At 39.3% G+C, this 15,942-nt stretch overlaps 1 protein-coding gene across 2 annotated transcripts in view; it reads right to left on the bottom strand.

The window, feature by feature from the left end:
• Window positions 1-10,853: 10,853 nt before the first annotated feature.
• The window catches only part of LOC124788893 (ATP-dependent RNA helicase SUV3 homolog, mitochondrial), an 87,149-nt gene continuing 82,060 nt past the window's right edge, over window positions 10,854-15,942 (bottom strand). The window contains exon 13 of one of the 2 annotated variants that reach the window (XM_047256174.1): window positions 10,854-11,041. In XM_047256174.1, the coding sequence (XP_047112130.1) occupies window positions 10,961-11,041 (81 nt within the window). In that variant the 3' untranslated portion in view covers window positions 10,854-10,960. The remainder of the gene's footprint in view (window positions 11,042-15,942) is intronic. The other variant, XM_047256176.1, reaches the window with a different exon arrangement.

Below are 15,942 nucleotides of genomic sequence, written 5' to 3'. Positions count from 1 at the left end.
TGTATGCAACCAAACTGTTAAAAACTGATTTCAGAAAAGATCAATAAAGTATAAACAAATGAAATAGTGCAGAAAGTAATTCAGAAAATGGCTTAACTAAAGATGTAAATTATACGAGGGCTGTTCAGAAAGTACCCAACTTATATTTTTAAAATCAATCTTTATTCAGATACAATTGTTTGACATTAGTCGTCTTCAGCTTTTGCACACCTCTCCCAACATCACTGGAAAGCCTCTTTCATTATAGTTCGCAGTTGCTCCATTGAATGATGCATAATGTCTTCCTTGCTCAGAAATGTGGTCCATTTCAGAGTCCTTTTCAATTTAAGGAAAAGCCAGAAGTCACTCAGTGCTAAGTAAGGGGAACAGGGAGGCTGACAAACCACATCTGTGTTTTGTTTGGTCAAAAAACCTCTGAATTGAGAATGATGAGCGAGTGTGTTACCGTGGCGAATATGTCAACCTTTGGAAAATAGTCCTGATGGACCGTACCACTGAACGCAAAAAAGACGGCCATAATGACTTTCAAATTCCTGCAGAACTGCCTCATTTTTTGGGTCTTAGGGATGGCGGATGCTTCCATTGCAATGTCTACAACTTTTTTTCTGGGCCATATCCATGAACTTAGGACTCATAGCCAGTGATTACTCTGTTAAGAAAGGTGAGTTTACTGGTCACAGTATCTAGCACATCCTGTGCAATCTCCAAACACAGTTGCTTCTGCTCTGTTGTTAGCAACTTTGGCACAAAATTTGCTGAGAGATCCTCCTGAGGTCCAAATGACCTACTAAACTGGAATGAATGGAACCAATACTAATTTTAACCTGTCTGTGAGTTTTATGATTGCCATTCATCTATCCTGCATCAACAGGATCCTTACACAATCAATAATAATCTCATTTGCGGATGTTGAGGACCTACGTCAACATGCTTCACTCTTCACTAATGAGCAGCCATCTTTGAAATGCTTGTACGTCTCCTTTATTTGTGTGGTACCCACTGATTCATTCCCGACACACTTGTTGAATATTACAGATTGTTTCAACTTGAGAATTGCCAAGCTTAAAACAAAATCTGATGCACTAACATTGTTCCACTTTCTCTGTTGTTTTGCACACAACACAAAACCTGAAGACTAACACTTACACATGTTCAATTGTCAATGGCTAGCCAGCAACTGATTGTTCCCGCAGTAGCAGAAAACATCAGGCATACGCACCACATATGCCTACAAACATAAAGAGTGTGCCTGCCCGAATCATTGGTTTCAATAATAAAAAATAAGGTTCTATACTTTTTGAGTAGCCCTCATATAAGGAAGAGCATGCTGTGATGACTATTTCTCATTGAAAGTCCTAACAGAAAAGCATACAGAATTTTATCTAGAAACACATATTGCCTTCAACAACTTCAAGAGAGCTTTTGACAAAGTCAACAGAAACAGATTATTACAGATTCCAGCAGATGATCATGTTCCCCGGGAACTTATCAATAATATATACCAAATTTACAAAACAAACTTAATTGTGGCAAGAAAGAGGACAGATTGTCAGAGTGGGGCAGAATACAACATATGTGGCTTTTCATCCCTCTTGTTTATCATTTTTATGAATAAAATCATTCAAGAGTGGAGACAATTGCCACAAAGCTTCATTGAAATCAACAGAAACACAAAGATAGATGATTTACTTTTTGCAGACGATTTAACTCTTGCAGCATCTTTAGAGGATGACTCGAATCATTCTAAATGCAGTTTCTAGATTATATACGACACATGCAGCAAGGACATCAACAAAAAAATTAAAAAATAAATAAAATTTAAAAAAATCTACAGCCTACTCTGGAAAATACTCAGTATAGCATAAAATCTTTTGAAAAATAAAATTCTAGAAACAATTAATGCATTCACATAATTAGACTATAAACTATCCTCTTTGGAAGAAACAGACCTAGTTGAAGTAGCCAGCAGGTATACAAACCAATGGGAGTCATTCAATGTAATGAAGCCTTCCATAGTCCATAAACTCACCAGCATATGCCTTAATGAGACCTTAGCGTGACCTGTGCTGTGTCACGACTGAAGGCTGGACAAAGGCAAAAGATGCATAATGACTATCAGCTTGTGGAATGAAAGTCTAAAATGAACACCTGATCCACAACAAATGGGACCACAAAAGGAATGAAGATGTGTTGAAGGAACTTAAATGGAATTCATCATACTCTACACCCATAACTACCAAAACTACATTGTCACACCAACAGTGTAAGATCACTTGGTCATCCAATGGAAAGATGGCAGGAGAACTTCTCCACAAGATAATAACACGTCAAGGGACCTCACACTTGGAAGGAAGATGATTTTTACTCCCCCTCGAGTCAAAAAATGCATTTTTTTGTTCTGATTCAGAAAACAAATGGCAAAACGACCAAGCAAAGCAGGTCTAGCATCAGACACACTATGTCGTCTAATGCTTTTCAACAGCCAATGTAGGAAAAAAGGAATAAAAGAGAAAAAATTTATTACTGACCCCCAAAAAGACTTTGATGAGATGAGTATGTCGCATGAAGGGATTCAGAACAGAGGAAGATCAGAACAGGAAGGGAACACATTCTGCTTTTTCAAGAAAAGGTAGGGAAAGCAAATAAAGAAGAATCTTCATTGAGAAGCAGCACAGACAACAGAGCAAAATAACGAAAAGATACTGGAATGAAAATGACAAAGTGTCAACAGAAGGAATAAATTATGAAAGACTGTTTTAAATCGTTCAGAGCGGGCTAGATTTGAATCAATAATACTTACCGGTAGGCGTAAATATATTGGAAATGATGAGAATATAAGAGTCCAAGATCTTTGGAGAGAGGCCTGCAAGATATGCAGTTATCATTATTTTACTAATTTTCATAGACTAAATGCCATATTTACTTTAGCCGCATTACCACAAAAAAAAAAAAAAAAACCATAGGATGGGAAATGAAAGGACATTAAATAACACATACTTCTAAATGCAAAACAAGCCTTACTGAATTTTTGTCCCTACCATTTCATTTGGCATCATTGTCCCAAGGATAAAGAGCTCACTGGAAATGGAGCACAAGCTGGGATGAAAGTTGGAAGGAAAGTGGATGTGTTCTTTCCAACAGCATCAACCTGGCTCTCACATTTTAAGTTGATAAAAACCATGTAAAACCTAAATCTGGATGGCTGTATGAGTATGTGAAGACTGAAATAATACAAAGATGCCTGCACAAGAAGTGACACGAAATAAACTGTGAAACACATTGATACAAAGAAATAAGTAACTCAGTGTTACTCAGAAAACTGGAATTAATTTTCAGCAACAATAATGATGACCTTACCTGTTCATCAGACTTGTTCAATTTTTCTCAATGCAGACCTAATCCTGATTGTGGGCACAAGCCCTCTTAACACGAATACAAAACCAAATTCTGCTGATTTGCTGTGCTTCCTTCGTAGTAATTGCATCTGTGGTAACACACCAATGTTACCACTCTTCACTGGCAGGTGCCTCCATCATTGTCATTACATGAGGCAGTTTTCCTCCAGAATGGAATAGGAAGCAATAAAGGAATTATTGCTTGTCTGAGAGTTGCCAGACCAGCTGTGGACATTGCCTCTGCTTCTGTGGGGCACTCATGCAAGCCACCTCTGCTGGTTTGCCCACACCTTCACTAGGATCAGTACAGGTCAGTCACCAGCCAGCACCACCGTTGACCTAGGGGTGGGACCTCACCAAAGCCTCTGCACACCAGTGCCTACCACCTCTGCTAAGGCTCACTGAGAAACCAACCACCAGCATTTAACCTAGGATAAAGACTGCTTAATTCACTCTTCCTTGCCCTGTTATAATCATTAATAGTACTCTGCCTTTGCAGTTGAGCTTTGCTTTAATCTTGAACTCTGTTCTAGGCCGTGCTAATTTGGACTTATATTTGTAAATGCCAGTGCTGCATCATGGAGTTTTCGTTGTCATTAAACTGTTTAACTGTTGTGCCTACTTTTCTTGTGCGCTTGCTTACCACACAACTGGCAATCAGGACATTCAGAATTTCATGTGTATCTATGACAAGTGATATGATGGTGATACGTGCTTAATATTTCAAAAGCTGCTACATCAACTGGAAAGCCAGCAACATCTGGAAAAACAGCAACAAGAAAAAAGCCAGCAACATCTGGAAAAACAGCAACAAGAAAACATGGCAATGTTGGAAAAGGCACTGACAGGACAATGAAAAGAGGTTATGGCAATACTTTGCAGCATTCAAGGTAAGAGTCAATGAAAACATTAAAGCTCTATGTCTGTTGTGAGCTGAATCCAAAATTTATCACCCATTATGCAAGTTGGTTCCACTTATGGAAGCTGCCTCACTATCAACCGATGAAATGTGTCACTCACTAACGATTTATCATCACCTCCATTACCATATGATATCCTCAAGAGTAGAGTTCTATCACTGTAAGAAACAACTTAACCAAAGATACTGTGCTCGAGCAGCAGAATTACAGGGATGTATCAGGAAGTGCAGATTCTTCTCTACAACGTATACACCGATACCATGATCAGGGATGCAGTAATTTGTTCAGCACCACAAAATGGTTCAAATGGCTCTGAGCAATATGGGACTCAACTTCTGTGGTCATCAGTCCCCTAGAACTTAGAACTACTTAAACCTAACTAACCTAAGGACATCACACACATCCATGCCCGAGGCAGGATTTGAACTTGCGACCATAGCGGTCGCGCGGTTCCAGACTGTGGCGCCTAGAACCGCTCGGCCACTCCGGCCGGCCTTCAGCACCACACAAAGAGGCCTACCGACAGGCATTACAATTTGATAGTCCCATTTTAGAAGAGGTTCTAATACTTGCTCAGTCATTTGGAGTTTTGTAAGTGGCTGACTGCCAGTTAAGAGTCCAGGGTGGAAACAATCGCATTAAACTGTGACGAATGCAAGCACTCTAGCTCTGTCACATCAGTCAAGGCAGAAATAGCAGCAGTGAAGCATAAACATAAACATAGCTCAGCTTATTCACATCAGCAGTTAACTCAAGTGAAGTCTGCCTTCTGATGACCTCTTCTGTGTTGCCTACCATGTTTCTTAAAATATAACGACACTGACTGAATCATTGGTCTTTCTGCAATACATTTAAAGACCAAATACACATCATGGCAGTATGTATCTCTATGCCCGTTCATGCCACAACACAATGTGAACAACATAAATGTTATTGTCCCAGTGTGCAGAACCCAACTAACATTGCCAAATTAACTGTTTATAGTGCTGAACGTTCATAGAAACCCCATTAAAATGCAAGTTGACACTAGAGCAGTGCATCTCTCATTAAACATCCACATGTACCTACACCCTGGTGTCCCAACACTGATGGCAATTACACGTAGACCTGCCAGCTAAAATAAGCAGCAGATCCCCATACTAGGACAATTTACAGTGGAAACTGATTGGAACAAATGCATTCACAGCTTTTGGATTTCAGACTCAGTAAACCTGGTACCAGAACAAGTGTCATCCCAGGAACAAGAAGAAATGAACAAAGCATTTCCTGACTTTTTTCACCTGGTCTAGGCAAAGCCGTAGATTTCACTGCTCAAATCACCCTAAAACTGACAACGCAGCCATGTTTGTTTCAGGTAGGACCTGTGCCATTAGCACTACCTGAACAAATCAAGCAGCAACTAGACAGACCAACAGAGCTGGGAGCAATAGAACCAATTACATCTAACCAATGAGCAACGCCACTACTGGTAACAAAATGACTCCTTACCCTCTCCCTTAAAACTCACATCCTTTCATCTTTCCCTCTCCTTCCCTCTTTCCTGACAAATCAACCATTGGCTGCGAAAGCTTGAAATTTTGTGTATGTGTTTGTGTGTCTTTTATTGTGCCTATCTACCAGCACTTTCCCATTTGGTAAGTCATGGAATCTTTGTTTTTTAATATATTTTTCCCATGTGGAATGTTTCTTTCTATTTTATTTATATCAATAAAAAGATTCATTTTCTTCTTGAAATTTTACCTCTTCACTGACCACAAATGGCTAATCTCCTTATTTAGCCCTCCTGCGTGGTTCTCATATATAACCGCCCACAAATTACAATGTTGGGCCCCATTTCTAAGCTTCTACAATTACAAAATTCACTTTCGAACAACAGTACAGCATGTCAACACAGACACCCTTGTCTTGCTTTCTAATGGATACACATCTGAATTTTGACAAAGAAGAAATTCTCTATTTTTATCTAGATGGTGATGCTCAATAAGCAATAGATGCCTTCCCCATTCCAAGTTTTCCCATTGGCAATGCCATTGATCAGACACTATTTTACAACAGGTGTAGCATCATATCCTGTAGGGGGTGGCCCAAACTACCACTAAGACAGAAGTAAAAGTCTGTTCATAACTACTTTGGTGGTGGTTAGTGTTTAACGTCCCGTCGACAACGAGGTCATTAGAGACAGAGCGCAAGCTCGGGTTAGGGAAGGACTGGGAAGGAAATCGGCTGTGCCTTTTCAAAGGAACCATCCCGGCATTTGCCTGAAACGATTTAGGGAAATCACGGAAAACCTAAATCAGGATGGAACAAATGCATTCACAGCTTTTGGATTTCAGACTCAGTAAACCTGGTACCAGGACAAGTGTCATCCCAGGAACAAGAAGAAATGAACAAAGCATTTCTTGACTTTTTTCACCTGGTCTAGGCAAAGCCATAGATTTCACTGCTCAAATCACCCTAAAACTGACAGCGCAGCCATGTTTGTTTCAGGTAGGACCTGTGCCATTAGCACTACCTGAACAAATCAAGCAGCAACTAGACAGATCAACAGAGCTGGGAGCAATAGAACCAATTGCATCTAACCAATGAGCAACGCCACTACTGGTAACAAAAAAACCATCTGGTAAACTACATGTCTCCAGCAATTTCAATGTGGCAGTAAATGCTGGAGAACTAGTAGCAAAACTGGCAGGAGAGGGGGTCAGTATTTTTCTAAAGTAGACCTTTCACACATACATCTGCAACTTCCACTCAATGAAGCATCTCAACAGCTGCAAAGGCTGCTAGTGTCAGACTTGCTTTGAGACTAAAATACAAATTATTAATTTTGAGTGTAGCAAGTGCCCTCGAACTTTTCCAGTGTTTTCTCAGAGCAGCTCATGTAAAATCTTCTGTTTCACTGACTATGTGGATGAACAGAGGCTCTACCCATAATATACCCAATAAAAAGATCTCATTTTTTTTCTTGAAATTTCACCTCATCACTGACCACAAATGGCTAATCTCCTTATTTAGCCCTTCTGCGTGGTTCCCATATATAACTGCCCACAAATTACAATGTTGGGCCCCATTTCTAAGCTTCTACAATTACAAAATTCACTTTCGAACAACAGTACAGCATGTCAACACAGACACCCTTGTCTTGCTTTCTAATGGATACACATCTGAATTTTGACAAAGAAGAAATTCTCTATTTTTATCTAGATGGTGATGCTCAATAAGCAATAGATGCCTTCCCCATTCCAAGTTTTCCCATTGGCAATGCCATTGATCAGACACTATTTTACAACAGGTGTAGCATCATATCCTGTAGGGAGTGGCCCAAACTACCGCTAAGACAGAAGTAAAAGAATGTTCATCGCTACTTTATGCTGCAACACAGATTAATTCTGGTAGATGGTATGGAACTGTTAACAACAGAACATAACTTCCCCACAAGTGTTAATCCTAGCATCTCTAGGAAACGACATACTTTGGCTACTGCATCACGGACACTGGGAGACACAAGAACCAAAATGCTCACCTGTCGCTATGTGTACTGGCCAGGCATGTACAGGAAAATCAAACAATTAATTTATGCATGTAACAAGAGTGTGGGACAAGAAGCCACACTGCAGCAACGTTTTTCACCTTGGGGAACACCCATGCAACCACGGGAACACACCAACATGGAGTTTGCAGACCCCTTTCTCAACACAAATTGGTTGATTATTATTGATGCATATTCATACCACAATGGCAGAGAACACTGTATGAACACTCTAGTAAATCTTTTTGATTGGACTGCCCTGCACTCTAGTGACAATTGAGGGGCTGTAGTTCATTTATCTAACTTTTAAAAACTTTTGTGCCAAGAATTAAGTCTACCACATAACAGCACCATTTCACCTTCAATTAAATGGAGATGCAAAATGCCTAAGACAAACATTCAAAACACAAATGTAAACATACATAGTGGACACTCCAGCAGAAGATGCACTAATGCTTTTTTTAGCACTTACAGAGCCACACCAATTGTATAAAAGAGCCCTGGAGAGTTAATGCACAGCATCTGCTGCATGCCCTACTGCACCTACTGATGACAGTCCACAGCCATCTAAAGAACCATATCAGCACCAAAACAACATGAAATAGCTCCATTACCGTGGAATTGCAGGGCAAGAAGGAATTCCAAAACCACTCACCACTGACACATATGCCCATAACAGGAAAATGTAGTGCCAAAGCCATACAACCTGGACTGTGGAGTAATGGAATAATTTTAGTGGGTCGGATGAGTCTTCTTCAACACTGTATCCAGCCTGTGGTTCAGTTTACATCCTGAGTGAAATGTGACATAAGTTTGGTGATGAATTGAGTAGTAGCCATACCATGGGTCCCATGGTTATTCTGCAAGGTCACACTACTGCCAAGTCCTGTGTGACTATTTGGCTGATCACATCCATCCCACTGTACAGTGTTTGTTCACCAATGGTGATGATGTGTTCCAAGATGAGGGAATCCCTGTTCACACAGCTCGCATCATCCAGGACTAGTTTTGTGAGCATGAGGATGAATTCTTTCATCTCCCCTGGTCACCAATGCCACCCAGATCTAAATACAGGGTTTTATAAATTAGTTACACTAAAGTAACCTGTAATTGTGGAAAAGGTAAATAACTTACAGAAATGTTTGATACAGCACCGAATGCAGTATATCTTCCAAGTTTTATTCCCACGTTAACACTGTTAGTTCCTAATGTTCCCACTAGGTGGCATGTGTGAATGTGCTATTCCAATAGTTGTCATAGAGTCATATAACAGTGTAGAGTGTACACATGGCTTCATGAATTCAAACCTGCTAGACAGTTCAGGGACAATTCAGGACTAAATACCACATGCCACCATCTTAAAGACAAACTGTTATTAGCTGGTACAATAGTTTCACCAAAGCTGGCTGTCTATCACATAGGACACCAGTTAGGGTTGACCAGCAGCACTTTTATTTGTGGCAAGTCATCTGTAACTGGCCTATCATACCTGGACGTGCTTGAACATTGTCTAATGCCTCAATTACAACAGGATATGGAAACAGAATTTATTTTTTAGCAAGGCACTGCACTGCCACATTATCATTGTGAAGTTGTTGCTACCTTCACAGGAATGTGCCGACTTGGACTGGACATGGTGGAACAATACCCTGGCCACCATGATCACCTGATTTAATCCCAATGGACTTCTGTGTATGGGGTTACATTAAAGACAGAGTCTTTATTCCTCCGCTTCTAGGAAATGTCGACAAGTTGCCACAATGGGTAACACAAGCAGTTGCCACCATACATCAAGACTTGCTTCAGAGGATTTGGCAGGAAATTAATTACAGATGTGACATTTGTTGTATTACAAAAGATAGCCACATTGAACATTTGTAAATAAAACTTGAAGATATACTGCATTCAGCTTCGTATCAAACATTTATAGAAATTATTTACCTTTTTCACAAGTAAAGGTTACTTTTGTACAACTAATTTATAAATCCCTGTATTATTGAGTTTTTGTAGCCTACTTTGAGGAGAAGGGTGCACAATAGCTACTTGCCAACATGATCATCACCTGCACTTGCTACTATTTTGCAGGAAGGGTGATACGAGATTCCCTTGAAAATTATACAGGATGTCTGTTTATCCAGTCCGGGATGACTGGAAGCTGTTTTGAATGCCATTACACATGGCAATGAGTTGTGTTTTTGGTGTTTCCATATTTTTGTCTACTCCCACCCCCTTGTACATTCAAGAGATGAAATTATTCGCACTGCCAGTACACATGTATAAAAGTACACAATACTACCCTAACTTTTGGAAGCATTGGTTTGTTCCTCAAGGAGAATAGGTTGTGGATGTTTAAAAAGGGAGGGCAGCTCACTCAAATCTTGGGATGAGATCAATCCACCTCGTATGAGGACAAGGGGAGACAAATACTATTATTGTGTATTAAACATTTTAAAATTTTTGCCTGTAATGTGCCTATGCTGTAAAATATGATTGGAATAAAACTGTATTCACAATGCATACTACAATGCTACATTGCTGTGACACACCGTATTGTTTTCTACCTATGATTGGCAATGACCGGAAACATTTTGTACTGGTCCAATGTTGTATGACTTCCACTGATTCCTACACTACCAGAAATTTGCTAAGTTATATTGTGCAAATAATACAACAATATAATCATGATAAACAACCTAGGTAATGTGTTATGAAACTAGTACAGCACTACTTAGAGTACAGTAGAAATATGAAACTGAGTCCCAAACACATTATTTATTTGTTCCTTCTCCATTAATTTTGGTATCGTATTTAAGAATGAGCTGTGTTGGAACACCACTGAGTGAATAATATAAGTGGTTTCCTTTTACAAGAGATGCAGGTTAAGAGATCGGTTAACGCTCAAACTGCTTTATGCTCACGTAATTTCTAAGTCACTCATCTGAATGTGAAAATTTGCCATTTCTTTCTGATGGCAGTAAATACTGATGGGTATCACAACAAAACATACGTAAGTTCACAGTTTTATAGTATCATGTTTATTTACAAATCACAAAAATTAATTTCAATTTGTAAAGAGCAATTAACACACATAAATATAAATATTGGTATCTTCAGTATCTTCATTTCTTTTTTTTCCTCCTAGATCTTTTGGTTGGTTGCTTGCCTGTGGGATCATCATCACTATCATCATCGTAGGTCTGCTGTGAAACAAAATATCAAATGATGTGTGTTTAAAAATATAAGACAAAGAAACATATGACACATACTGACACAATCAAGTACAGATTTGTTGTTTTGAAAAATAATTTCACTTACAGTGTACAATTTCATAGTTTTGTAGAGTAAGTAATGTCTGTGACAAAAATTAAATGTTTACCAATCTTGATGAGACATCACTATTTATTTGAGCATCAACTCCATACTACAAATTTGAGATGTATCTCCCAATAAACATCATAGATGTTTCTACAATTATTATGTTTACAGATGACATATATATCTTTGTGATAGATGTGAAACATAATATACATGATTCATCAAATAAAACAGTTTGTAACCTCAATACATGGATTGTGGAAGAGAGTGGCTTAAATGACCAAAAATAAGTCAACACAGTCTCTGAATATAATTCTTATAAAAATAAAAAGCAGTGATGTCCATCTAACGGCAGAGATATAGTCTTCTTTTTAGTATCACATTCAGAATCTTGTACATAAATTGTTCATTGTGGACGGGAACATAAGAAGAATATCAAGTAAAATGTGAAGGATTTTCACTTATCTTTATTTCCATTTCATCATGTCCAGTTGCGCCACTCTATTACGTTCAATGCAAAATTCTATGCACAGATAGACTATTTGAAGATACAGTCTGTCTTCAGACTCAAGACCACAACAACAACATGTTCAATTATATATTTTGGGGAAGCCTGTGCCTTCAAAAAAGATATTCTTGGCTCAGAAAAAGTGCAACCGAACACACTGCAGTGTGTGTGTCTAAGAATTTTAACTCTTCGCACACAAACTTCATCATGACAATATCGGATAACTGAGTGCATAAAGACAACCACTTCTGGGACATGGGAGGGCACACCGGCCTCAAATCAAATTTGCCTTGAGTATTAATGATGGAGGCTGGAGCACTGGCCAACCTAGATGTTGTTTTTAAGCAGTTTTTCACATCATCGAAAGCAAATAATGGGCTGTTTCCTAAGTCCCGTCACTGTTATACCCTCTGTAAACACACTGAAAAAACTTTCTCACTTGCAAAGTACTCTAGACACACACCGAAGGAGTACACTGATTCCTCCCTGCTGTGAGGGAGAAGGGCAGGAGAGCTGCAAGTAACTTTAAAATGCCTTTGGGAGTGGTGACCCCATTGAAATAATAGCCTGTATACATGTCAGGTTGGTTCCCTGCAAAACTGAACAGGTCCCACACCAATCCTGACCTGGCACTGGCTGGATGCAGGGACATTGTACAGAAAGGCGCACATTATTCTACATGTTCCATTTTAAATTGCTCACAGATCTTCATATTTTAAGTTAAACATTTTGTTTTACAGGGTGTTCTGGACAGGAGTTCTTCACAGCAGTTTATAAGCTATTACTGTATTGCACTCATACACACAGTCTACTACAAATATTAATTTTTTGTGTTTTGTTTTTAAATTAGCAATAGGACATCTATCTATGTAGTGACTAAAAACCACTACTGAGAGGCTTTGCTTAGATGGTCTTGCAGAATCTGAGAAAAAAATAAACTTTTGGTTTCTTCAGTAACCACTGAGCATGACTCTGTGTTTTATGACTACCTGATGAATTTTTACAATCTTGTAGGAGTGAGTACATAGGACACATCCCCTCCTGCCTTAATGTATTGTAACAACATTTGATGGTCAAAAGTTGTAATAATTTGGCCATTGTCTCCAGCTCCCTGTTCTCTCTCATTATTGAAGTTTTTATCGCCACATAGGAGCGTATCTTCTGCAGTTCAATACATCCACTGATTTAATGTATTATAGATTACAACATCATTAATGCTGTAAAGTGTGATGTGCCTTTGCATTTAAGAAGACATTTTGCTCACTGGATTTTTAATGTTTCGGTTAATCATCTTCTGTTGATCTTTGAGGTTTCATTCCTCTAACCACTGCTTCCATCACTTTTGAAACATAAAACCGTGGCAATGTGCCCTATGTTTCTACCTCCCTTTGTCGCGAACAATAGTCAATTCAGGATTGTTATGCAAAATTGAACAGTATTTTGTACTATTTTCATTATATATGCTATCAGAATAGATCTTCTAACTCAAATTAAGAATTTAAATAATTTTATCCAGTTACAGACCTGATATAAGGGCCTAAATGAATATCCACCACTTTGTCATACAAACCGGTAGAGGATTTTAATTATTGTGAAAGTATACATGGTAGTCAACAACGCCGCATTTACATAATCTCTGTTATTCATTGTCAATATTATCATTTCTGTTCAGTGGCTCCATGTCTTCAGCATTTTCAGAAGAAGGAAGACTAAAAGTAGTGCCAGAGAACAGGTGACATGAGAGCAAAATTCTTCCATGTCTTTCCTCTCTTCTGTATCAGCCCACGGTCATGTGTACAATTTTCCCTGGGCTGTGTTAGAGAGACTGTGTGCCCTTTAATAGATCAGAGCTTGAAGTCCAACTGCTTGAAGTCCAACTTGGGAAATCTCATGTCCGTTGAAAGAGTTTTCTTAAAAAAGAGTATGACTGTGTCATTCTCTTGGTACCAAATCCACTGCATCTTTAGCCATGACACTAATGTTTTTCAGTGTCAGTCTTCCTTTTCGTGACTGACTTCAACAAGTTTTCCACATACAAGAAGTCATTGTCCATCATTACAATGAAACGAAAGAGATTTTTTTTTTTTTCGGGACTTGGTAATAATATTGCATCAATCACTATGACAAAATATCTGTTATGAGCTTGCTGCAGTTTTATGTTCACCCAGAAACCAATGTCAGGGGAGACTTACCAGATGGGATGAGAAGGAAAGACAAGATTTGAAAACCTGAGAAGTTAAAGGTGGAAGATATCGTAACAAGTAAGGCACAGATTACCAACAAAATATCATGCACAATTTAATAAGAGTGGAATGCTTAACACACTGTATGTGGTAGAGATGGGAGCGGAGAAAAAATTTGACAGGTCAGAAAATAAAAGACACAGAAAACTAAAAGGTAATGAAGACCGGAATAGTTGCTGTGAAAAAATGCTGAGACTGAAGAAATTAACATAAATTAAGGACAGGTGGGGGGATAGAAAACCAAGGATGTGTTGCAATGACTGTTCCCAACCGTGTAGTTCTAAGAAACTGGCGCCCGGGGGAAGAATCCAGATGGCATGTGTGGTGAAGCAGGCACTGATGTCACAACTACAGTGTTGTAGAGCACGCTTTGCAGCAGGCTATTGTGTATTGCCAGTACAGACTATCTGCTGAAGCCCATCCATTCTAACTGATAACTTGGTTGTAGTCATGCCAATGTAAAAGGCTGAGTAGTGTTTACATAACAGTGGGTACACAATAATGTGATGTTTCGCAGGTGGCTCTGCCTTTGATAGTATGTTTTCTCAGGATAGGAGGGTGCATAGGGCAAGTCTTATGGAGGGATAGTCACCAGGGTGGGAGCCATACAGTAGGAAAATGAGTGCAGGAGGAGGGTCTGACAACAGTATTGTAGATATTGACAGGCCAACGAAAAGCTGTTGTAGGTGTGGCGGACAAAATGCCTCATTTCAGGGCATGATTTTAGGAAGACACAGCCTTATTGAAGTAGCTGATTAATACATTCAACATGTGGATAATATTGAGTGACAGGAGATGTATTCCTAAGCTGTTTTTTGAAGGAATCATCAGTGCCAGGTTGGATGTGATGGCCTGGAATATTTGGTTTTGAGCTAGGCCGATGGGTAATTATGTCCAGTGATGGCTGAAGTGAGAATGGTGTTGTACTGCCCTAAAGAGTCTGCATATGAGCAAATATGTATGCCTTGATTGCCAATGGAGTCAGGATGGCTCCTTCCTGTGCCAACCTCTTCATGGATCAGTCAGAGGGGTATTTCCTGGGATCCATAAGTCTTCAGCCCTTGGTTTGGTTTAGATACATTGATGAAATTTTTGCCATATGAAATGATGGGGTTGACCTCTTAAAATTCATGGAGTATGGAAATATGTTATTACAATTAAATTTCACATGGTCCTATTCTGAATCAAATGTCACTTTCCTTGATGCCGACCTCATCCTCAATGAGGGTCAGCTACAGACTTCCATTCACATTAAACCTAGTAACAAACAACAGTGCTTACATTTTGACAGTTGCCATTCTTTCCGTGTCAAATGTTCCTCCTTGGCGCTCAAGGCAAACATATTTGTTCATATCCATACTTTTTACAGTAATACACAACAATTCTCACCTAAGTGATCACTGGATTAACCTGCCAGCTAGCTCAAAAGCAGATATCCCAGGACATCACATCCAATCTTGGTACTGATGATCCCTTCAAAAAACAACCTGTCACTCAATATTATCCACTTCTTGAATGTATTAATCAGCTACTTCGACAAGGCTATGTCTTCCTAAAACCATGCCCTGAAATGAGGCCTCTTATGTTCAACATTTTGCCCGCCACACCTAGAGCAGCTTTTCATTGGCTCTCAATATCTAAAATAACATTCTCAGAGCCTATGCTCCTTCTGCACCCATTTCCCTGCCCTACGGCTCCCACTCCTGTGACTGTTCTGTCTGTAAGACTTGCCCTATGCACCCTCCTACCCTGGGAAAACATACTATCAAAGGCAAGCCACCTATGATACATCACATTGTTGTATACCCACATACATAGTAAACACCACTCAGTATTTTACATTGGGATGATTACAATAAGTCATCAGTTAGAATGAATGGGTGTCTGCAGAGGGTCTATAATGGTAAAACACAATATCCTGCTGCGAAGCATGCTCTACAACACGACAGTTGTTACCTTGGTGCCTGTTTTACCAAATGGGCCATCTGGATTCTTCACCCAGGTGCCATTTTCTCAGACCTCCACAGGTGGGAAC

The sequence above is a fragment of the Schistocerca piceifrons genome, chromosome 3 (assembly GCF_021461385.2).
Source record: "Schistocerca piceifrons isolate TAMUIC-IGC-003096 chromosome 3, iqSchPice1.1, whole genome shotgun sequence".
In the NCBI taxonomy this organism is placed as follows: domain Eukaryota; kingdom Metazoa; phylum Arthropoda; class Insecta; order Orthoptera; family Acrididae; genus Schistocerca; species Schistocerca piceifrons.
This window is presented reverse-complemented; position numbering and strand designations above follow the sequence as displayed.